Consider the following 19,985-nt stretch of genomic DNA (forward strand, 5'->3'; position numbering starts at 1 on the left):
AATGATAATGGAAGGGATTAAAAGTTGGCAGGTATGCAGTAACCTCTTCGAGACGGGCGAGTCATATATGCATTCTCAGGGTGTCGGTAATCAGGATGAAAAAGATTAAACTGGTAGCCAAACTATTTTTTACAGCAGTTTATTTGTGGGCGGGGTAATAACAGTTTGCTTTATTTAATTCACCAATTATGTAGTTCGAATTAAATATTGTATAGTTACACTTTCAACACACAAGGATTAGATGTGTTAGATTCATTTAAAGTGAAAGCAAAAATAAGTCTATCAAATTAGCAATGCCCAAACTTAAGCTACCGCTTTTTATTTTTTACTATCCTGATTCTATAAGAATACATTCATGACTCACCCGTCCCGAAAGGGTTAAGATTGAGTCCGATCATCAGATCAAAAGTTATTCAGGATGGCCCGTTTTTTATTTTGGACATTGCACTAGAAGCTTGAATTTATAATAATTTTATTTATTAAAGCTGTTGTGTTGATGTTGCTATGGCGACCGAAAAAAAATCGAAGAAGAAAAAACTCAGGCAATGTGATGGAACAATTCATTTAAATAAAAAGGTAGTTTTTCAGGAAATTGGAGTCAGAAAATCATTTTATGTATATTAATAAAAGAAGAGAACGAAAGAATTTTAAACTTTCTGGCAGAGTCTAGCAACAACGTTAACACATTGCTGACAGGCAACTTTTCTGAAAATAACCCCCATGTGACTGGCTATTGCTTTGAAAGGGGATGTGGAAGTAAAACAATATAAATAAACTTTAAAAATTGTAAATTTTTAATGCCGTATGATAAAAAGTGTAACAATAACTTGCATGTAATGGTAATGGTACACCACAAGTTTTGCAAATATATCAAATTTCATAAAGTTATAATAAATTGGTAGAGTAGGGGAGAGTGGTGTCAATTGTAACATTTTTTACTTAACTATTTTTAACTAACAAAAAATCCAATATATTATTAGTATTAATTGACAGACGAGTAAAGTAGACTATCCTCTACTAGAAAAAATATTAAATACCTGATTTTAAATATTATTATATTAGTTATTAACAATTTTTGACAGTCGTGCACTTGTTACAATTGTCCCCACTTACGGGGTCAATTGTAACAGTTCATAAATTCAACTAAAACATAGTTAATTATACATATTATCATAGTTGTGATATATTTTTTTATTGATCAAAATAGTAGTGATATTTTAGGAGTAAAAATAATAATGAGCAGAGACCTAAAGATTTAAACTTTTAACTTTAAGGGGTTAAAAATTTTAATTTATGCTGTAAAAGGTGACAAATAAAATAATGCACATGCAACATAATATAAGTGCTATAGGAAACTATTGGTGGTTCTTAAAGAGTTAAGTAATGGTTTGTAAACATAAGATTATTTATTTTCAGCTGTTACAATCGTCCCTTTACTTATTGTTACAATTGTCCCCAAGACGCCATTTCAGCTTCATTTGTTAAAAACAATGCTAGTTAATTAGCAAAACTAATCTTTTTTTTATTCAAATGTTAATTAAGGTGTCCACTTACATATTCGGTTACTAATTTTTATTTGTTTAAACAAAATTACTTTGTTACAATAAAATATTCTAATACCAAAAAAAGTACTTGCGTGACGTGAAAATATCTTTTGTGATGTAACTCTTTCAAAAGTACATAAAAATGGTTGCCATCAGGGGTGTACATGTAGATTTGTTAAATACACCTTGTGCACCACCTAGGAACCAAATCTAGAACCCGACACTCGAAATTTTTGCTCTGTTACAATCGTACCCTGTTACAATTGACCCCACTCTCCCCTACTAAATAGTAAAACTTGAAAAGTAAGGAATATTACGCCCACTTTTTAAAATAGTCACCGCGAGATCACTGCTAACGAAAACACGAGTTAACTCGTGACCGGTCACCAACGTTTGACCACGAAAACAGGAGTCAACTCGTGCCCGGTCAGTTATGTGTTAAGAGTAATTTTTCGCATTTGCAATTTCGATCGAAATTGAGTTTAAGCATTGATAAAATCGAATTCGAACAATATGAAATTTAAAACATATTCTAATTTTAAATTCCAAGTACATTAACAACAGAACTAATAAATCATGAACATAAATGTCAGTTTGTTAACATATATTTCTTTGAAAAAGGCGTGACCATCAAGCACATACGCCGTTACTGTGGTTTAATTTTATTTCTATATTTTTTTTCCTTAGGTTGACCTTCATGGTTAAAAAAAAGGATTCGTTTCTGCTAAATAAATTAACTCTTGAATACCCTCATTTGACATAACACGTTTGACTATTGCGGAGCAGATAATGGATTGAAAATATCAGATTTTTCACGGATTGATGGATCCATTTCATTAAGGTTAGGCAATCATTGTTCATCTTCAAAATGAATACCTGTGACGTCACACAATGGATAGAGCCACGCCCGAAAATGTATTTGGAACATTTTGATAAGGGTTATTTCCTAACTACATGAATTATTCCTTTTTCTTTTTTTGAGGCATCAGATTTAGTCATCAGTATATTATTCAAATTTTTGACTAAAACATATCAAATAGTTATCTAACGGTTAAAACATGCATAATATCCATATAGCCATTCTACCAATTTTCCATGCTTTATGGGGAAAAAATTTTTCTTGTAATAACTAAGTTTAATTTATTTTTAATGTATAATTCCTTTTTTTTCCTCCTTAAATTTGAATTTGCATTAAAGTTACTTTCCACTGCGTTACATGTAAAGTATTCATAAGTTCCAAACGCTACTTCAGCTCTATTGTGGTAACAGAAAAAGAAAGGAAAGTAACAGGAAAAGAAAATTGTTTTCCAGTGTTATCTTAATATACTTTTTTTTTCTTTTCATAAAGTTGGGAATACTTGAAAGGTTAATCATTTAGGGTTTCATAGCCGAAACAAAAATTGACAACTAAAGGGACATATATTTACCCTTAATTATTATCAGATATGTATCGGTTTAGGTCTCTCTGATACTTTCATTTTAAGTTTGAGTACGTATATACTTGCTTTTTTTTTGCACTCTAAATGCTGTTTCTCTTTAATCTAGAACATTACCATTGAGTTGAAGGATAAATACCCCACACCACTTTCTTTCATAAAAGAATCTTTTGTATTACTGTAAAATTATGCTTGTATTTTGGAGGACAGAGCTTCTCGGTGGACCTAATACATTAGATTTTAAGGAATAATTAAAGAATTGATTGTTGCAATAATTTAGACACCAGTGTATGTAAGCAATTTAAACAAATATATGACTTGTTAATAGTGCGGGGAAATTTTAAAGAGCTTTCCACATTAAAAAAAAAATATTAAGGTTACCTCAATTCTTATTTCGCTACTACTTTAAATATTGTAGCTTGCGAAAGAGTTGTGAGTTGGCTTTTATGCTATTCTAGAAGTGGATATAAAATATTTATGAGTATGATTTCTTTTTATACCCGCAAATAATGCAGCTGATTTTAAATTTTACATAACTCCGCTTTCCTAACATTGATTAGATAAAACTGATTAACCCGTTTTGTCCCGAATTTATATATTGAAATGATACAAAAAGTGGTTTTATGGAAAAAGTGGTATAATATATTTTCGAAATTAATTGTTTTTCTACTGTTAGGGCATTCGAAAAGTCTTTGATAGATCAATAAATACTTGCTTCTTTTAATTCTAGATCTAATCAGAAATAACTAAATCATTGTGGTATCTGAGAATCTTTTAATTCACCCAGATAAATAAAAATACTGAAAAAAGTTTCCCACCACAATGAATGTTTTTGAAAAAAGGAACTGTTCTAAATATATGACGCTGGGCGTTAACCGGTTAAAGGTGGATCAATTGTACGTCTTCAATAAAATTTATATTGATTGCTTTACAGCCAAATTTTTTAATGCTTTTAATTAAATACTAATAAAATATTGAAGAATGTTGTGCATAAGTTGCAAATATTAGGAAAGCTAAGTTCCTTTTCATACTTATCTGCAGAGATGCCAACTGCTCCGGACACGCCAAAATAATTAAGAAAACGGTAAATAACTACAAAGCAAATTTCGCAAATATTTGACTATTTTTGCTTGCTTTTTTAAAGGTATAGCATGGCATAAGTACTACAAAATGGTGAATTATATAAACTTGAGAAATTATTTAGAAAAAGTGCTTGGTAAAAATCAACTAAATTGAATTTATTAAACCAAGAATCACAATTGATAAACTACCACCTTAAAATATATATTTGCTATCTGGAGCAAGTTGGCATCTCTGTATCTGCCAATGTCCACTTTTTTCACAAAAAATGTTTCGTCGTGTTAAAAAAAAACATTTCCCCCCTCCCCTTCGTAATAAAAGTGATTTAAAAGCCTTTATACCCGAATGTTAGGAAACAACTTATTAGTTTAAATTTTCTTTATATGCAATTTGTTTTTTAATTTCATAACTGGTGAAAAAAAAATCTCTTAGAAGGTATATTACAAGAGATACTCATGATAATGTTATTTTAGCATTCATTTAGTCTTTGGAATTTTAATCAATTTAGAGGCCTTACTTATTTTAATTGGATATTGCGAATATATCACTTCATAATACCATAAACGACTATCGTATCAGTTCAATATTCTTTTAAAATTGATTAATAAAGAAAAATTCGATACTGCTAGTCGTATTGAGAACAGTCGTTTCAAGCTTTACTAGAGCTTGAATTAAATGGAAAAAAAATCATAAAATATAATATTTTTTGTTGTTTTATTGTGACGAGAAATTTTCTATACAGTTTAGAAACATAATTATTTTAAAATCTGCTCATCTGAGATAAAATTAAAAAATTAAAAAAAAAGATCTGATCTGTTTTTTGATTTGAGCAGGAATTTATGATTTAATATATGTTAGAGCTATACAATTTGAGAAATTTTTTGAGATATTACCTTAGCAAATTGCATTACAGATTGAAGCCTAGTTTAAATGATAAAATGGGGATTTTTTGTGTTGATTATATACTCTTAATTATTGTTGAGATAATTAACGTACTAAGGTTGGACAAAAATAGGAAAATACTTCCATAATAATGCTATGTAAACAATCTTTCTTTTAGTATCAAATGTTTTGGAAGATTTTTCATTTCAAAACTGTCGGCACCATTCGAAAGATCATGCTTGAAGCTTTTAGAAAAAGTGTTCTTTTTTTTTTAACCCATACAAAAATGAGGAGAGGACGTTAATAACTTTTTTCTAGCTTTAACATCAGTAATTTTATAAATCATTCAATAAGATTGCAATTCTTTTAAAAGAAAACTTTTTTTATTATATTGGTACTTAAATAGGAAAGGAGCTTTTAACATCCTACGCTCATTTTGGTTAATGCAAAGTTGGAACATCATTACTGAAAACTTGAAACATGATGCATACCTGCCAACTCTCCCGGATTTCGCGGGAGATTTTATTTTCATATTTAAAGTAGTAGTAAATATATACTATTTTTTCTTTTATAAATTTAATTTTTAAATGATTTTGATCACCACTATTTTTACAAAAATTAAGCTTACATATTAATATGCGTTACTATCATGGTTGTCAACTTAATTTTTTTCAAATACAACGTATTTGTTTGCATAAAATTGAAGTTTTAATTCTATTTTAATACCACTGGGAAAAATGATAATGGAAGGGATTAAAAGCTGGCAGGTCTGCATGATGTTTGAAATTGTGTCGTTCGCTCTCTACTTAAAACCTACCAAAACATTAGCTTGCCAATAGAAAAATTGTTTACCGAGATTAAATATAGAAGCATCACTTTTGCTAAACTCATGCCAGTTGAAGCTAGCATTGATTAAATGCGCTGAGGTGTTGGTTAAATCTTTATACTGTGAGTAGATTAGCTGTTATATATAAACTAAAAAATTTAATAAAAGGTGGTAACAACAAGTTTTCTGTTTCTCTTTATCTTTTCAAATGTCATCGATTGCTTATAATCGATTAAAATTATCACCATTTATCAGACTAATGCAAAAACTGTGATCAATTTATTTGGTTAAAATACTGCTTGCACCATTGCTAGATTTTTACGAGTTTTTAACCCTAAATAAACACCACTTTTATCCAACTTTTGTAATCTTAAATTAAAAATTTTTTTCCTGTAGAGTGAAAAGGCAATATTAAAATAAAAAATAGTAGGAATTTTTTTTAAAAAGAAATTCTTATGGCTTAAGTTATGGCTTAAGGGTTAAGTCTATCACTATTGTTATTTATGTTAGTCAGTTGTTATTTACGTTATTATAGTTGTTATTGATGTTAGGTTGTTTAGTTCGCTGGTCTGCAGCAGCTATGTTTGCGTCGTTTAAGTTAAGTCTAGTAATGTTTACCGTATAAGTTAAATTAAAAATATTTTTCAAAGAATGTTTAACATCATGTTCACTCCCGCCCAATCAAAGTTAAAATAAACTATGCATTTGATAGGGGAAAAAAGTTTTGCACAGACGAAACTATTTGAAGCAATTTTTCTGCCACTAAAACAATTGCAATTTATGAATTAGTGAACAATTAAAAATTAAAACTGAATTAATATAAAAGTGAATTTGATGTTATTAAGAGTGAAATTTATAAAATAGGTCATGATTTTCGAACTATCTCCTTGGTAAACTCTTAGAGCAGCGATGTCAAACTGATCCGGATAGCGGATAAATATTTTAGAGTGGTAGTTTTTTGATGTATGTTTCTTGATAGTATATTCGATTTATAAGAAGGAAAGAACATCCATGCCTCTGATCGGGATTCGAACACTGGACATTTCTGACATGAGGTCAGCTCCTTGGCAATCATACAGCCCGGTTGGCCAAGTCTTATCTTACAAAGATATATTTGTAAATTAAAGGAAATGAATTAAAATATTGATCAATTTAATCAATGATTCATTTAATTCTTTAAATAAAATAAAAAATAAGGATTCTAAAATATCCAGTCACCTTAAGAAATATTTGCTATGACTTATTAAATTTTTTCTGATCCTGTTAACCCATTAACACCCAAAACTTTTTTTTCTCTCTCGTTTACGATTTTAGAAAAAATAGCAATTTAATTATTTTGGTTAAAGTTATTCGTGTTCACCAAAATGAAATAATAATGCATGTTATATTGTGATTTATAATTATATTTGTACTATGCAGTTTTATTTTTGGTTGTGCATTATTTTTTAGCGCAAAGTAGCAGGGACATTAAAATTATAACTAATAACAAAATTACTTTCAGGAAGTAATATTTTATTATTTAGGTTATTTGAACAATTCAATTCAATAATAAAAAGCGTTTGTACGCATTTATTTCGCATGTTCCACAGAGATGTCAACTTGCTCCGCCTTGTAGGTTATTTCTTAATTTAAGTTATTGTTTACTTGTTTAAGTTATTTTTTCCTCAGTATTTTTCATTTTAAATAATTTCTCCACCATTTCATATCAAAAATTCAAAATGTCATTCAAATGTTTAACTTTATTAATTTTTTATTTTTTTTATTACCGTCGTTGAAAAGCCGACCCAATTTTTTGGTATACGACTACTAATGCTCAACCACGTAGCCTTGCAATTTTGAACACAATCTAGAAGACAAGGGAACTCCTGGATGAAATATTAGGAGAAATTTGCCTTCGCGGAGGACTTTTTGGATCTAACCAGCATACTTGGAGAGGAAGACCCAGAGAACCTCCCACGGTTAGCCTCACTGCAAGAGGACTCATATCAAATGTCCTTATGTTTATAAAAGGTACTTGGTTAAAAGGTTATGTTTATAAAATGTACCTCATGTTTGCCTACCACTGAGGAAATTTTACTGGGATTCGAACCCGGTTCACCTCATTGGAAGGCGAATGCTTTATCCCCTGAGCCATCGAGGCTCAAATGCTCAACTTTATTGCAGTAATCTCGTACTTCGTTTGCATTATACCACTTCATCGAAGCACCATAAAGTTCAAAGTTAAAGATGAATGGGACTCAAGTTAAAGACAAAGCGACCTCAGGCATCACCTCCTATATCAAGAAGCCTCCACACGGTCTTTTATAAGTAGTCCGCGCAGACTGTTTAAAAAGTGAACCAGTTGTGCGCGTGAACCCAAAACCTTTTATAAAAGTAAATGACAGAAATTTATATTATATATTTGTGAATTGAAACTGTAGTGGTTGACAAGTGAATAAAGCAAACCAATAATATTCATAAATAAAATAAATTTTTAGTCATATATTTGCTACCACTTTCTCATTTTAACTAGATTTTGTATTAAGTGACTCGTGTAGAAAGAGGGTATCCTTCACAATGGTCTGATCGGACTACCTATAAAAACCGTGTGGAGGCTTTCAGTAGGCGTCCACACGGTTTTTTATAGGTAGTCCACCTACCGAACGAGTTATTTAATACTATGTATATTAATGTTTATTTCACTTTTTGCTTGCATCTCAAACATGTCATATTTTTAAATTTTTATTTCTCAAGAGCAAATCTACGGAATCTTGGATTTTGTCATTTAAAATTACGAAGATAAAATTAGAGTAAAAATTTGTATTACCTTTCGAAGAGTTTACCCAACTTTTGTTTTATAAAATAAATAAAAGTAATGAATGGTTATAAAAAAAATTTTTTTTGCGCAAGTTAAACTTATATAAATAACATCTTTGGATAAACAATTTTTATAATTGAATGCAAAATAGCTTTGAATCGGTGAAAAGAAAACGAAAGAAAAGCATAAGAGTGAAACAGAATACGCAAAGTAGCTAACGGTAACGAAACGAAAAATAATGGTTAGAAAACGAAACAAGATCAACCGCAGTGAGCAAGAGAAGCAAATTAGGGTGGAAAGCATTTCCACGCGCATAACATTGGTTTCGGATCCCATATTACATATGACTGAACTAGGATTTCAAGGTATTAACATGAGTTGATGTTGCAGGGGAGGGACGAATTTTGGCATAATCGAAATTAAATTTATGTCTAAGATTCAAGCAATGTGCGGCCATAGATGATTTGTCGAATTCTATATGACGGGCATATCTATAGTGTTCTTTTAATCTTAATTAATAAATTACCGTAATTAAATTTAAAGCTATTCTTCGAGTGTTCAAAACATGTCGAATGTTGCCACGTTTAGAACTTTTTTGAAGCAAATGAAGTCGTTATATGTCGAGTATATGAGGATCATATTTTCTAGATTGAAGAAATCTTCTATTTTGAGGGTACAGAATTCCACTCGGTATTTAAAAAAATGCCCCATTTTGTATCCTAAACTTTTTCTGAACAGAGTGCGGAAAAATAAAAATTTAAAAACTATTAATCTAATGATTGAAAACTTCGATATATTTACTGAAAGAGTTAGCTCAATTAACTTATTTATAAAACTAGAATAGTATTTATTTGCTGTTATTTTGTAACTATCCACACATACATATTATTAAAAAAATATACGATAATTTTCAATAATTAAGTGAGTAAAGAAACTGAAACAATTGATATTAACACTAGGATTACGGACGTGTCATATATATCTATCTCTACGAACACGCGTCAATTTGACGCATGAACGAATACATATGACAGCACTCACAAAGATGCCAACTTGCTCTGGACAGCAAATATATATTTTAAAGTGGTAGTTAGCGATATCGGATAATGGATTGAAGTATTGTAGGTACATTCCTATTGTTATTGATGTGATGTTTGCATGTTTACTCAAAATTTTGTCTAAACTACGATCGCGTCAAATTGACCCATATCCGTAGAGATAGATATACCACAAAGAGAATTTCAATATTTCAACGCTTTTGAAGAAAATAGACATTAATATATATTTACCTCGATCAATGATTAAAAGTCATCACAAGAGATAAAATAAAAATGCGAGCGGATTTTGTAATTTTCCTTATAGAATTCGAAATGCGTCAAAATGCCGCTTCCCGTAAACCTAGTGTTAAGTAACAGTAAAAAAAGAAAATATTTAACCCATTGCAGCCACTTGTTAAGTGAAGTTGCTGTTATAATTTTCAAATTAAGTGAATTAAGAAGCTAAAACGATTGATATCCGGTTACAGTAAAAAAAAAAAATTACTCATTGCAGCCACTTGTTACGCGAAATTGCGCTCTCTTTTTTCCAAAAATACAAAATAGATAATTGATCATTAATAAAAGACATTGTGATAACAAACAATTCAAATATTAACAAATTATAACTCGATTCATTATTCCACTTTTTAAAACATTAAAAAACTGATTTTAATTGTTTAAAATAACTTCAAGCACTTTACTTGAAGATATTTCGAAGCATCATATTCATATTTACGAAAAAGTAAAGGTGGTATCAAAAATTATAACCCGTTTTAACATTTATTTGAAAGAGCAGATACATTCGCATACCTGTTAATTTTTCCGGATTTTCCGGAAGATTTTATTTTCACAATTTATCTGGCAGTACTTTTATGAATTCAAGCTCTATTATAGTTTTAAATTCTTCGAGACGGGCGAGTCATATATGCATTTTCAGGGTGCCGACAATCACGGTTAAAAAGATAAAACTGGTAGTCTAACTACTTTTATTGCAGTTTGTTTGTGGGCGGGGTATTAATAGTTTTCTTTATTAATATCACCAAAACTTAGTTCAAATAAAAAAATTATATAGTTACTATTTTAACAAACATGGATTGGATGCATTAGATTTAAAGTGGAAGCAAAAATAAGGTTTCTCAAATTAGCCATGACCAAACTTTAGCTACCGCTTTTTATTTTTTTCCATTCTGTTTCTGATTCCATACGAATATATTTATGACTCGTCCGTCCCGAAAGGGTTAATAAATTTGATTTAAAAATGATTTCGACTATCGTTGCGTTCAAATAATTTAAACATACATATCGAAGATCTACCACTTTTCGTTGCGTATTTTGATAAGTGAGCTAAATATTAACCAGTTAACGCCCAGTGTCATATATTTAGGACAGTTCCTTTTTTCAAAGACATTCATTGTGGTGGGAAACTTTTTTCAGCATTTTCATTCATTTGGGTGAATTGAAAGATTCTCAGATACCACAATGATTTAGTTATTTCTGATTAGATCTAGAATTATAAGGAGCAAGTACTTTCTGATCTATCAAAGACTTTTTGAATGTCCGAACAGTAGAAAAACCAATTAATTTCAATATTATATTATAGCACTTTTTCCATAAAACCACTTTTTGTATAATTACAATATATAATTTTGGGACAAAACGGGTTAAGGAAACGTCAGTTTACGATATATTGTAGATTCTCATATCATTCTTCTACCAGTAGATAAAAGCTTCTTTGAAGAGCTTAAAAGTTGGCATCGTATAGTAACTCAAGCATCCATATTTATGGAACGAATATACAATCAAATCCTATATAGTGAACCATTTGCGACTCCAGCAATAAGTCCACTATAAGCGATAGTTCAGAGATGCCAGCTTGCTCCGGACAGCAAATATATATTTTAAAGTAGTAGTTTATCAATTGTGATTCTTGGTTTAATAAATTCAATTTAGTAGATTTTTATCCACCACTATTTCGAAATAATTCGTAGGCTTATATAATTCACCACTTAATAATACCTACGTAATGCTAAACCTTTTAAATTGCGAGCAAAAATAGTCAAATATTTGCTAAATTTACTTTGAAGTTATTTACCGTTTTTTTTAATTACTTAGGCGTGTTCGGAGCAGTTGGTATCTCTGACAGTTCACTATATCAAAATTCTTTGAAAAAACATCTTGTACCATTGTTCGAAATTGTGTTAGAAACAGTTCGCTATTTGCTTTATAAATTATTAACTTACTAAATATGTTGAGTCTCTTTTCATAGAAGTTTGCTTGTATCAAACTTCTTCCTGTATCGAAATGTTTAATAACTTTCAAAATATTCACATATAATGACCCCATAATATTCCCCATATAAACATCTCCCATATAGGTTGTCACCCTATACCAAAAATTTGCTGGAAAATTCTAGACTTTTATCTTTTTAATTTCGTAATTTTTGGAGTTTTTTTTAAATGTCTTTTATGTTCTTCCTTTATGTTTTTCATTATTTTCGAAAAAAGTTGCAATTCCAATCGTTGGAATGACCAATTCGTTCTCTGATACGTCTGTTTTTTAGGACCACTAGCATTATTCATTTAATTGAAATGACTAATCTTAAACTTTCCTTTATAATGTGCACTTCATTTTTAATTGAAAGTCATAATTATATAATTTTGAACTAATCACATAAGCAAAATATTTTGTATCATTTATTTAAATAACTTCAAGAAAAGAAATTCGAGTCCATTATAAACGAACTATCAGCTGTTCATTATTAGCGTATGAAACAACATTAGTTGAATAGCAGTTCGGACAAGACCACTAAAAATGTTCATCATTACGGAGTGTTCACTATATGGTTCATTATAGCTGGGTTAGACTATATTTGGATAGGACGAACGTTGCTTTTACAAAACTGATGTTTTCTAAAATAGTGAATAAGTAGTTTTAACATTTTTCTCGGTGTACTATTTTAGGCATTGCAAAAAAATTATAATAACAGATTAATAAAGCATTAAAAGCTTTTACGTATAATTAATTTTTTTTCCAACTAATTATATTTAGTTATTTTTTGGTTTAAATGTATGGAAATAATAAATTAGAAAATCACTATTACTACAAGGATAAAAATTAAGACTCCCTGAAAATTCGAGTAAGTTAGTAGCAAATATATACACTTGTAAAAACACAACTTTAAATAATAGAAAAACTAAATTAATAGAAAAAATCTATAACTAATTTAAAACTTACCGATACAAAAGCTATTAAATTAAAATTAAATAATGTCAGCATGACTTGGAAACCACTCTAGAAGAATTACTGTGGAATCGTACAATATCACATATTAAGCTTTTGACGTGCGTTCTGTAGGCTTTATCGTAGAGAACTGACCATTTAGTCCACTGGACCTTTGTTTTGAAATTAATGCTTCGTTGATGACAGGATTGCGTAATACCTTTTGCTTTAATGAAAAGGGGGAAAACGATTTGGAAATTCCCCTTCTCTGGGGATTTTTCTCTATTATTGTTGAGAATACCAATGCTACTTAGTTCTTAGCTAAATATTTTTTTAATATCATATATAAGTGTATTAATGAAATACGAAAAATCTTAAAACCTAATATTTATGAACACATTAAAATATTGAAGCTGACGTTTGGTGTATAAATGAATTGGATCTACAATTACGAAAAACCTTATAACCTAATATTTACAAGCAAATACTCATTTTAAAATATTTAAGTTAGCATTTAGTGAATAAATGAATCAGTTCCACAAGAAAATAAGAAAAAATGTTTATAATAAAGTAATTTTTAAATTAGCAGTGCCTGAATTAAAAAGAAAGAATTATCTTCCAATTGTTAAGTTAAAATTTAATTACTTGTCATTGTATCAACATGTTGTCAGCTTCATATGAAATTACCATTAAATTAATACAGTCAAACCCCGCTATAGTGAACACGATTTATAGTGAACTCTCGGATATAGTGAACGAAATGTTTGCTCCTATGCCTTGCAACACACGTATATGTAATGTCATTTTTTGAGGATATAGGGAACTAAAAAATGAGAGGAAGTTGGATGTTTTGAACTCTTTTCTGTCTTCGACTGATTTATTTTCTTCATTTTTTTGTAACAATTTTGAAATTTCTACGTCAAAATAATTACATATACCGATTTTTAAAACCATCTATAGCATGGAATGTAGCAATAAGCAGCTCGTGTTAGCTTCAGTATTGAATAGCATCATTGAATTGGTTCAGCATTCAAAGAAACCGCAATCTTCCTGTATTTGAGAAATGTTTCAAGTTTAAGTCGATGAATTTGCTAAGGATTTGGTGAGACTACTTATATGAGCTCGAATGACTGGTAAGGTAGGATTAAAAAGCGCAATTACATAAATTCTGGAAAAATTATCGCAGAGTTGGGAAGTGTTGAGGATTGCTCATCAGCTAAAGATTACTTTTTTTTTCTGTACGCACGACGTACAAACGTAATAAAAATAAAACTCACGTAATAAAAAATGCGTGCGCACGTAATAAAAAATAAAACGTAACATATAATCACGTAATAAAAAATAACGCACGTAACTTGTACGCACGCAATAAAAAATAAGAGTTAACATATTTTTTGTTACTCCTTATTTTTTTTAGTCATTTTTGTATTTCATTTTATTGGTCATTTATTTAAATTATGCGTAATAAAAGGGGGGAGTTTGAAACCATTAGTAAAAATTACTTGCGGACCGGATGTAGTGAATCCCAGTTATAGTGAACAAAAATTTCGGTCCCTTGAAGGTTCATTATAGCGGGGCTTGACTGAATATCAGTATAAAATTACCATTAAATTAACATTCCATTACAGTATGAAATTATCATCCATATCCGTTAAATATTTTCACGTTTCGTAATACACCTAGTTATAATATTTTTACTTATACCCTTGTTGCAAGTTTTGAATCAAAACTAAAAATAACGGACATGGCAAAAATGTCTTTCGAAAAGAATATTTTAAGGAATAGGGGAACAAATAAGCGATTGCATGAGATGATAAAATTTCTGTTAACTACCACTTCATTTTTACCAGCGCAATAATATTTTTAAAATAGTCATATTATTATACAATTAAATGAATAACATTAATATCAGGTTTATTGTAAAGTTTAGTTCGTGAAAGTACAAGAATCTCTTTTCTTTTCGAAAAGAAAGTGGTAAAGGTATTTATCCTCTAACTCAATAATAATGGTTCTAGCTGAAAGATACACTGCATATAAGCGCAAAGGAGCATGTGCTTACTTATTCAAACTTGTCTTAAAAGTATCCGACAGCACTAAACGGTACTTTTGATATATACATTAGGGTAAATAACCTACCGCTTTTTTTTCTTAAAGTAATCCACCATTTTTTACAAAGTCATCCTTTGCATTCTTGTTTAATGAGATGTGTCACATCTTCTTTCGCTTACAGAATTTTCTGGTAGACCTAATATTATGTTGGTCACAAATTTCTTACTGGTCTCTTACGGAGTTTTAAGAAGTGGTAGTAAATTTTGGTTAACATTAGTAACAACGTTTCAGACATCAGTTTAATGTTTAACTCCTTGGGGACGGGGGATTCAGAAAAGCATTCGTACAAAATCAGAATCAAGTTGTAATTAAATAAAAAACGGTACCTTAAATGTAGTCATTGCTAATTTGACAGACTTACTTTGCTTTTACTTTAATTATTGTTAGTTTAATCACATATATAATCAATGTTAATTCAAAGTATAACTTAATAGTTTTATTTTGAACAAATAAATGGTGAATTAAATAAATCAAACAATTATAACTCGCCCACAAATAAACTGCTAAAGAAATACTTTGATTACCAGTTTTATCTTTTTACCCTGATTGATACGGTTTTATGCTGGCACGTATTTGTGACAGTCGGCGCGAAAGGGTTAAAGATCTATCTGGTCGTCATCATATATTTTTATCTGGGTGCCTGGAAGCCTTTTACGGCTCTCTTCCCAACCATCTTGTTGATAGTAATATTGAAATCCTAGTGGCAGATAAATTTGCAGTCTTTTGGTCATAATGGTGGAACTGGGAGTCTCAAACAGCTGTAGAAAACGGTCAGTATATAGAACATCACCCTTTATCAATCATTCGTGATGGCGCACCACTGGGATTAAGAATTAAAATACATATAAATAGCTCATCGAATCCTGCGGTTCTTGAAAATTTTTAGTAATGGTAGTAAATTTAGGTTAACCTTTTCGGGACAGGCGAGTCATAAATGCAGTCGTATAGGAAACCACTGTAGTCGAATCAGGATGGTAAAAAATAAAAAGTGGTACCTTAAAGTAAGGGAATGGTTAATTTGACAGTCTCATTCTTGCTTTCACTTAAAACTCTAACACATCCAATCCATGTCTGTTAAAAAGCGTAACTATATAATTTTTAATTTGAATTAAGCAGTAGAGAAATTAATAAAGTACACTATTATTACCCCACCCACAAATAACCGACTATAAAAATAGCTTGGCAAGCAGTTTTATTTTTTTTACCCTGATTGTCGCCAACCTGAGCAAGCATATATGACTCGTCCGTCTCGAAGAGGTTAATACTAGAAGACATTTCCTATTTTAATATGCTGCTTAATCATAGGGTGATTATCTTTCTTTCTTTATTTAAAAATAAATTGGGTACCTAGGCTGCGCAGCGGCCTCTAACCCATACATCATGAAGTAGAACATTGTATGAAAACATTTTGAAATTTGCAACATTATGGTATCAAGAAAATAAAAAGAAAAATAACATAAAAATTCAATTAAAAAAGAAATTACATGCATTGTTTGAAATTATGGTTGTGATTTTCTTTGACATAGTGATTAATTCTATTGGAAAATATTTCTATTAATAAATACAGTACATTTCAAGATTATTAATTTAGGTTTTTAAAGTTCTATTGAGTTCAGAGTTTGTATTTTTGATTTTTATTCTCGGTTGATCAGGATGCTCTGCAGGATGACACACAATTGATGAACTGCAGGATGGATTGAGAAGATTGATGATTTTTGCAGTGATTGATGATTTGTACACTATGATGATTCTGATGATCTGATTTTATTTTGAAAGGATGGATGATTCAGAAGCTATATTGAAAAAGCATAGGGTTGTTAACTAACTAACTAACTAATCAAGTTTTTCAGAGTACCTATCCATGTATGGATATCTGCTCTTTCATCTAAATTGAACAATATGTGGTGGAAGGGAAGGGAGGTACTGCGTTAACATTAAGTTATATCTCAGAATGAACAATAATTGATAAAATCAAGTCTGAGTCATACATAAAAATAAATCGCAAGTTGATACATAATAAAGGGACAGTGTTGTTAGGGAATTTTTATGCATATATATTTTCTTTAGAAATAAATTTTTAGTGGTGGTTAAAGAGAAATTAAATTATCGATATTTGTTTAATGTTCATAAACACATTTTAAAATTTACAAGGCCAGCGGGAACCCTGTAATAACCCAGCCCCTACTTTTCCCTCCGCTTTCGCCGATTCTGGGTGATGGGATTCATCTACGATGCAGCGTTGAAGTAACTTAACATCAAAAAATAAATTTGAACTTCTCATCATATTGATATTTTGAGTCATTTCTGTAATTAGAAAAAGGAGACCACTGCCTGAAGTTGTCATGGTTAGAAGTTATGAAAACGTGCAGCAGTAATAAAAATAGCACATTATTTACTGATTCGGAGGTTGGAGCAGTGGTGGTTCAGAGGATACAGCCCTCGCTTCGCAAAGGATTATCCCGGTTTCAAATCCCAGCGTTGGTCGTTACGAATTCAGCACCCGGCTCGCATCAACCACGATGGCGCAAAATATCCTCAGTGGTAAATGGATCATGGGCTAGAGTCCCCTTGCCATCAGGCTAACAGTGGGAGGTTTTAGTGATTTTTCCTCTGTATGTAATGAAATGCAGTTAGCTTCATCAAAAAGTTCTCGACGACGGCAAATCCTCATTTGGATCAAAATTAAAAAGCTACGGAGTTGAACATTCGTTAACCTAAATTTGGGTCGGCTGCTCAACGACGGTGATAACATGAAATTAAATGACGCGGAGTTTAGAACCACGGTTGCTCAGGAGACAGAGTCCTCGGCTCCCTATGATTTGACAAGGTTTGAATCTAAGCGGTGACTGGTAGGTACGAATTCTGTTTCTGACTCGCACCGATCACAGTGCTGACCTAAAACATCCTCCTGTAACTGAAAACCTCCACACGGTTTCTTATAGGTAGTCCGATCAGACCACTGTGAAGGTTATCCATTTACCGAACGAGTCATTTAATACAGAATATAGTTAAAAGAAGAAAGTGGTAGCAAATATATGAGTAAAAATTTATTTTATTTATGAATATTATTGGTTTGCCTTATTCACTTGTCAACCACTACAGATTCAATTCTCAAATATATAAGATAAATTTCTCTCAATTACTTTTATAAAAGGTTTTGGGTTCATGCGCACAACTGGCTCACTTTTGAAACAGTCTGCGCGGACTACTTATAAAAGACCGTGTGGAGGCTTCTTGATGTAGGAGGTATTGGCTAGACTCCCCTTGCCGTCAGGTAAAGCGTGGGAGAAATTCATGTTTTTTCCCTCCAAGTATCACAAATGCTTTTTAATTTCTTTAAAAATTCTCTCATGTAGGCTGTCCCAGTGCTTGATCTAGGAGTTCTCTTTTTTCTAGATTGGATCAAAAGGGCAAGGCTACGCAGTTGATCCTTGATAGTCGTAAACTTAGAGTCGGGTCGGATGTACAACACCGATTATAAAATATAACATAACTCAGGAATTAGAGAGTTACTCAGAAGATAGAGAGTGGTGGCTCACGTAATTGAATGCTCGCCTCCAGGTTTGAATCCCAGGGATGGCTTTCGATACGAATTCGCATATTATTACATCATGTTGATATAGCTTTTGCTCAGCGCTCATGTGGACTACATGATATGAAATTTTTAAAAAAAATCCAAATATCATCAATAAACGGATCATGAGAAGGATCTCCTTGCCACCTGAATAACCAATGAAGGTTTTTGTGGTTTTTCACTTCATGTACCGCAAATACTGGTTAGTTCCCTCAAACAATTTTCCATGAGTTCTAACGTTATTTCATTTGACGATTAAGTCTCAAAAGAAGAAATTCATTTTAAATGACCATTATTCCGTTTATAAAACTGTAGCACACTTTTTCTTTACTAAAATTTTAATAAGTATCGAACAAAAAAAAAACATTGTTTTACTTTCGTTTTTTTTTTATTTTCTGTTACATTATTGTTTTTTTTTCTTCAAGTTCATAATAAGGGATTTAAAGTGTAACTATTTTTCCAAGAGATTTAAGATAAATCATAAACATTTTTCCCTAAACAGGGAAAAAAAATCTCCAAGATCTCACGCGTAAAGAGCGGTCAAAAAATATGCCAACCTAAAATTAAAAGGTGACGTCGCCAAGACAACAGTTACGGTACATAAACGTAATTTGTATCATCAGCAAATTACTTTGATTCGCGTGGTTGGGGACAAAGATATTTTTGTGGTTTTATTAATCACCTTAAGCTACTTTTTGAAGTTTTTCATGTGAAAAAATGTTCTTATTCTAATATTGGAACGACAAATTGTTTTCAAATCACATCTCTTTCATAAGACACATGCGTCCCTAGGTTATGTAAGAAGTTGAGCTTTTATCAGGCAATCACATTTAATAGTACTATTATAACCTCGGAAATATCTAGTTTACATAAATCATTGTAAAACGTCACAAAAGTTATAATTACAATCATACATTTTTAATGTTGTTACAGTATCACATTAGTAATGTAATTATTATTATTATCATCACAACACAATATATTTCTGCAATATTATTTTATTACGAGACTTTAAAAAAATATTTTTGAATTATGTGCTGAAAGAAAACACAAATAATTAAATTCGAAAAGGATAAAACTTCTTTGAAAAAAAAAACGCGCTAAGAAGCAGCAGAAATTTCAGAAAAAAGTATCAATACAAGAAACGAATGAAATAAAAATATGACCACCGAAGCCGATGTCTTCAGGGGGTACCGGCCTCGGTAGCCATTAAAAACAAAACCATTTCTATTTGAGGGAGAAGCAAATGCTTAAAAAATCTCCCTCACTACCCCGATGGTTTTGTATAGAGGTTCAGGAAAAACAAGATACATTCAAAATAATTAACAAATTAAGAAAAGAAAAGAATGTATCTTGTTTTTCCTGGACCTCTATACAAAACCATCGGGGTACTGAGGGAGATTTTTTAAGCATTTGCTTCTCCCTCCATTCAATGAATATAATTTTATCGTGTACTGAACTGCTAAATTTCAACAATTTTT

General features: G+C 30.8%; 1 protein-coding gene across 1 annotated transcript in view; it reads right to left on the minus strand.

Moving 5' to 3' along the window:
• LOC107436602 (uncharacterized) overlaps nucleotides 1–13,054 on the minus strand; it is an 88,379-nt gene extending 75,325 nt beyond the window's left edge. The window contains exon 1 of the mRNA XM_043040586.3: nucleotides 12,837–13,054. Within this exon, the coding sequence (XP_042896520.2) occupies nucleotides 12,837–12,878 (42 nt within the window). The 5' untranslated portion in view covers nucleotides 12,879–13,054. The remainder of the gene's footprint in view (nucleotides 1–12,836) is intronic.
• Nucleotides 13,055–19,985: the final 6,931 nt, after the last annotated feature.

Source organism: Parasteatoda tepidariorum, chromosome 5 (assembly GCF_982258835.1).
Source record: "Parasteatoda tepidariorum strain Cologne lab strain chromosome 5, Ptep-v5.0, whole genome shotgun sequence".
Taxonomy (NCBI): domain Eukaryota; kingdom Metazoa; phylum Arthropoda; class Arachnida; order Araneae; family Theridiidae; genus Parasteatoda; species Parasteatoda tepidariorum.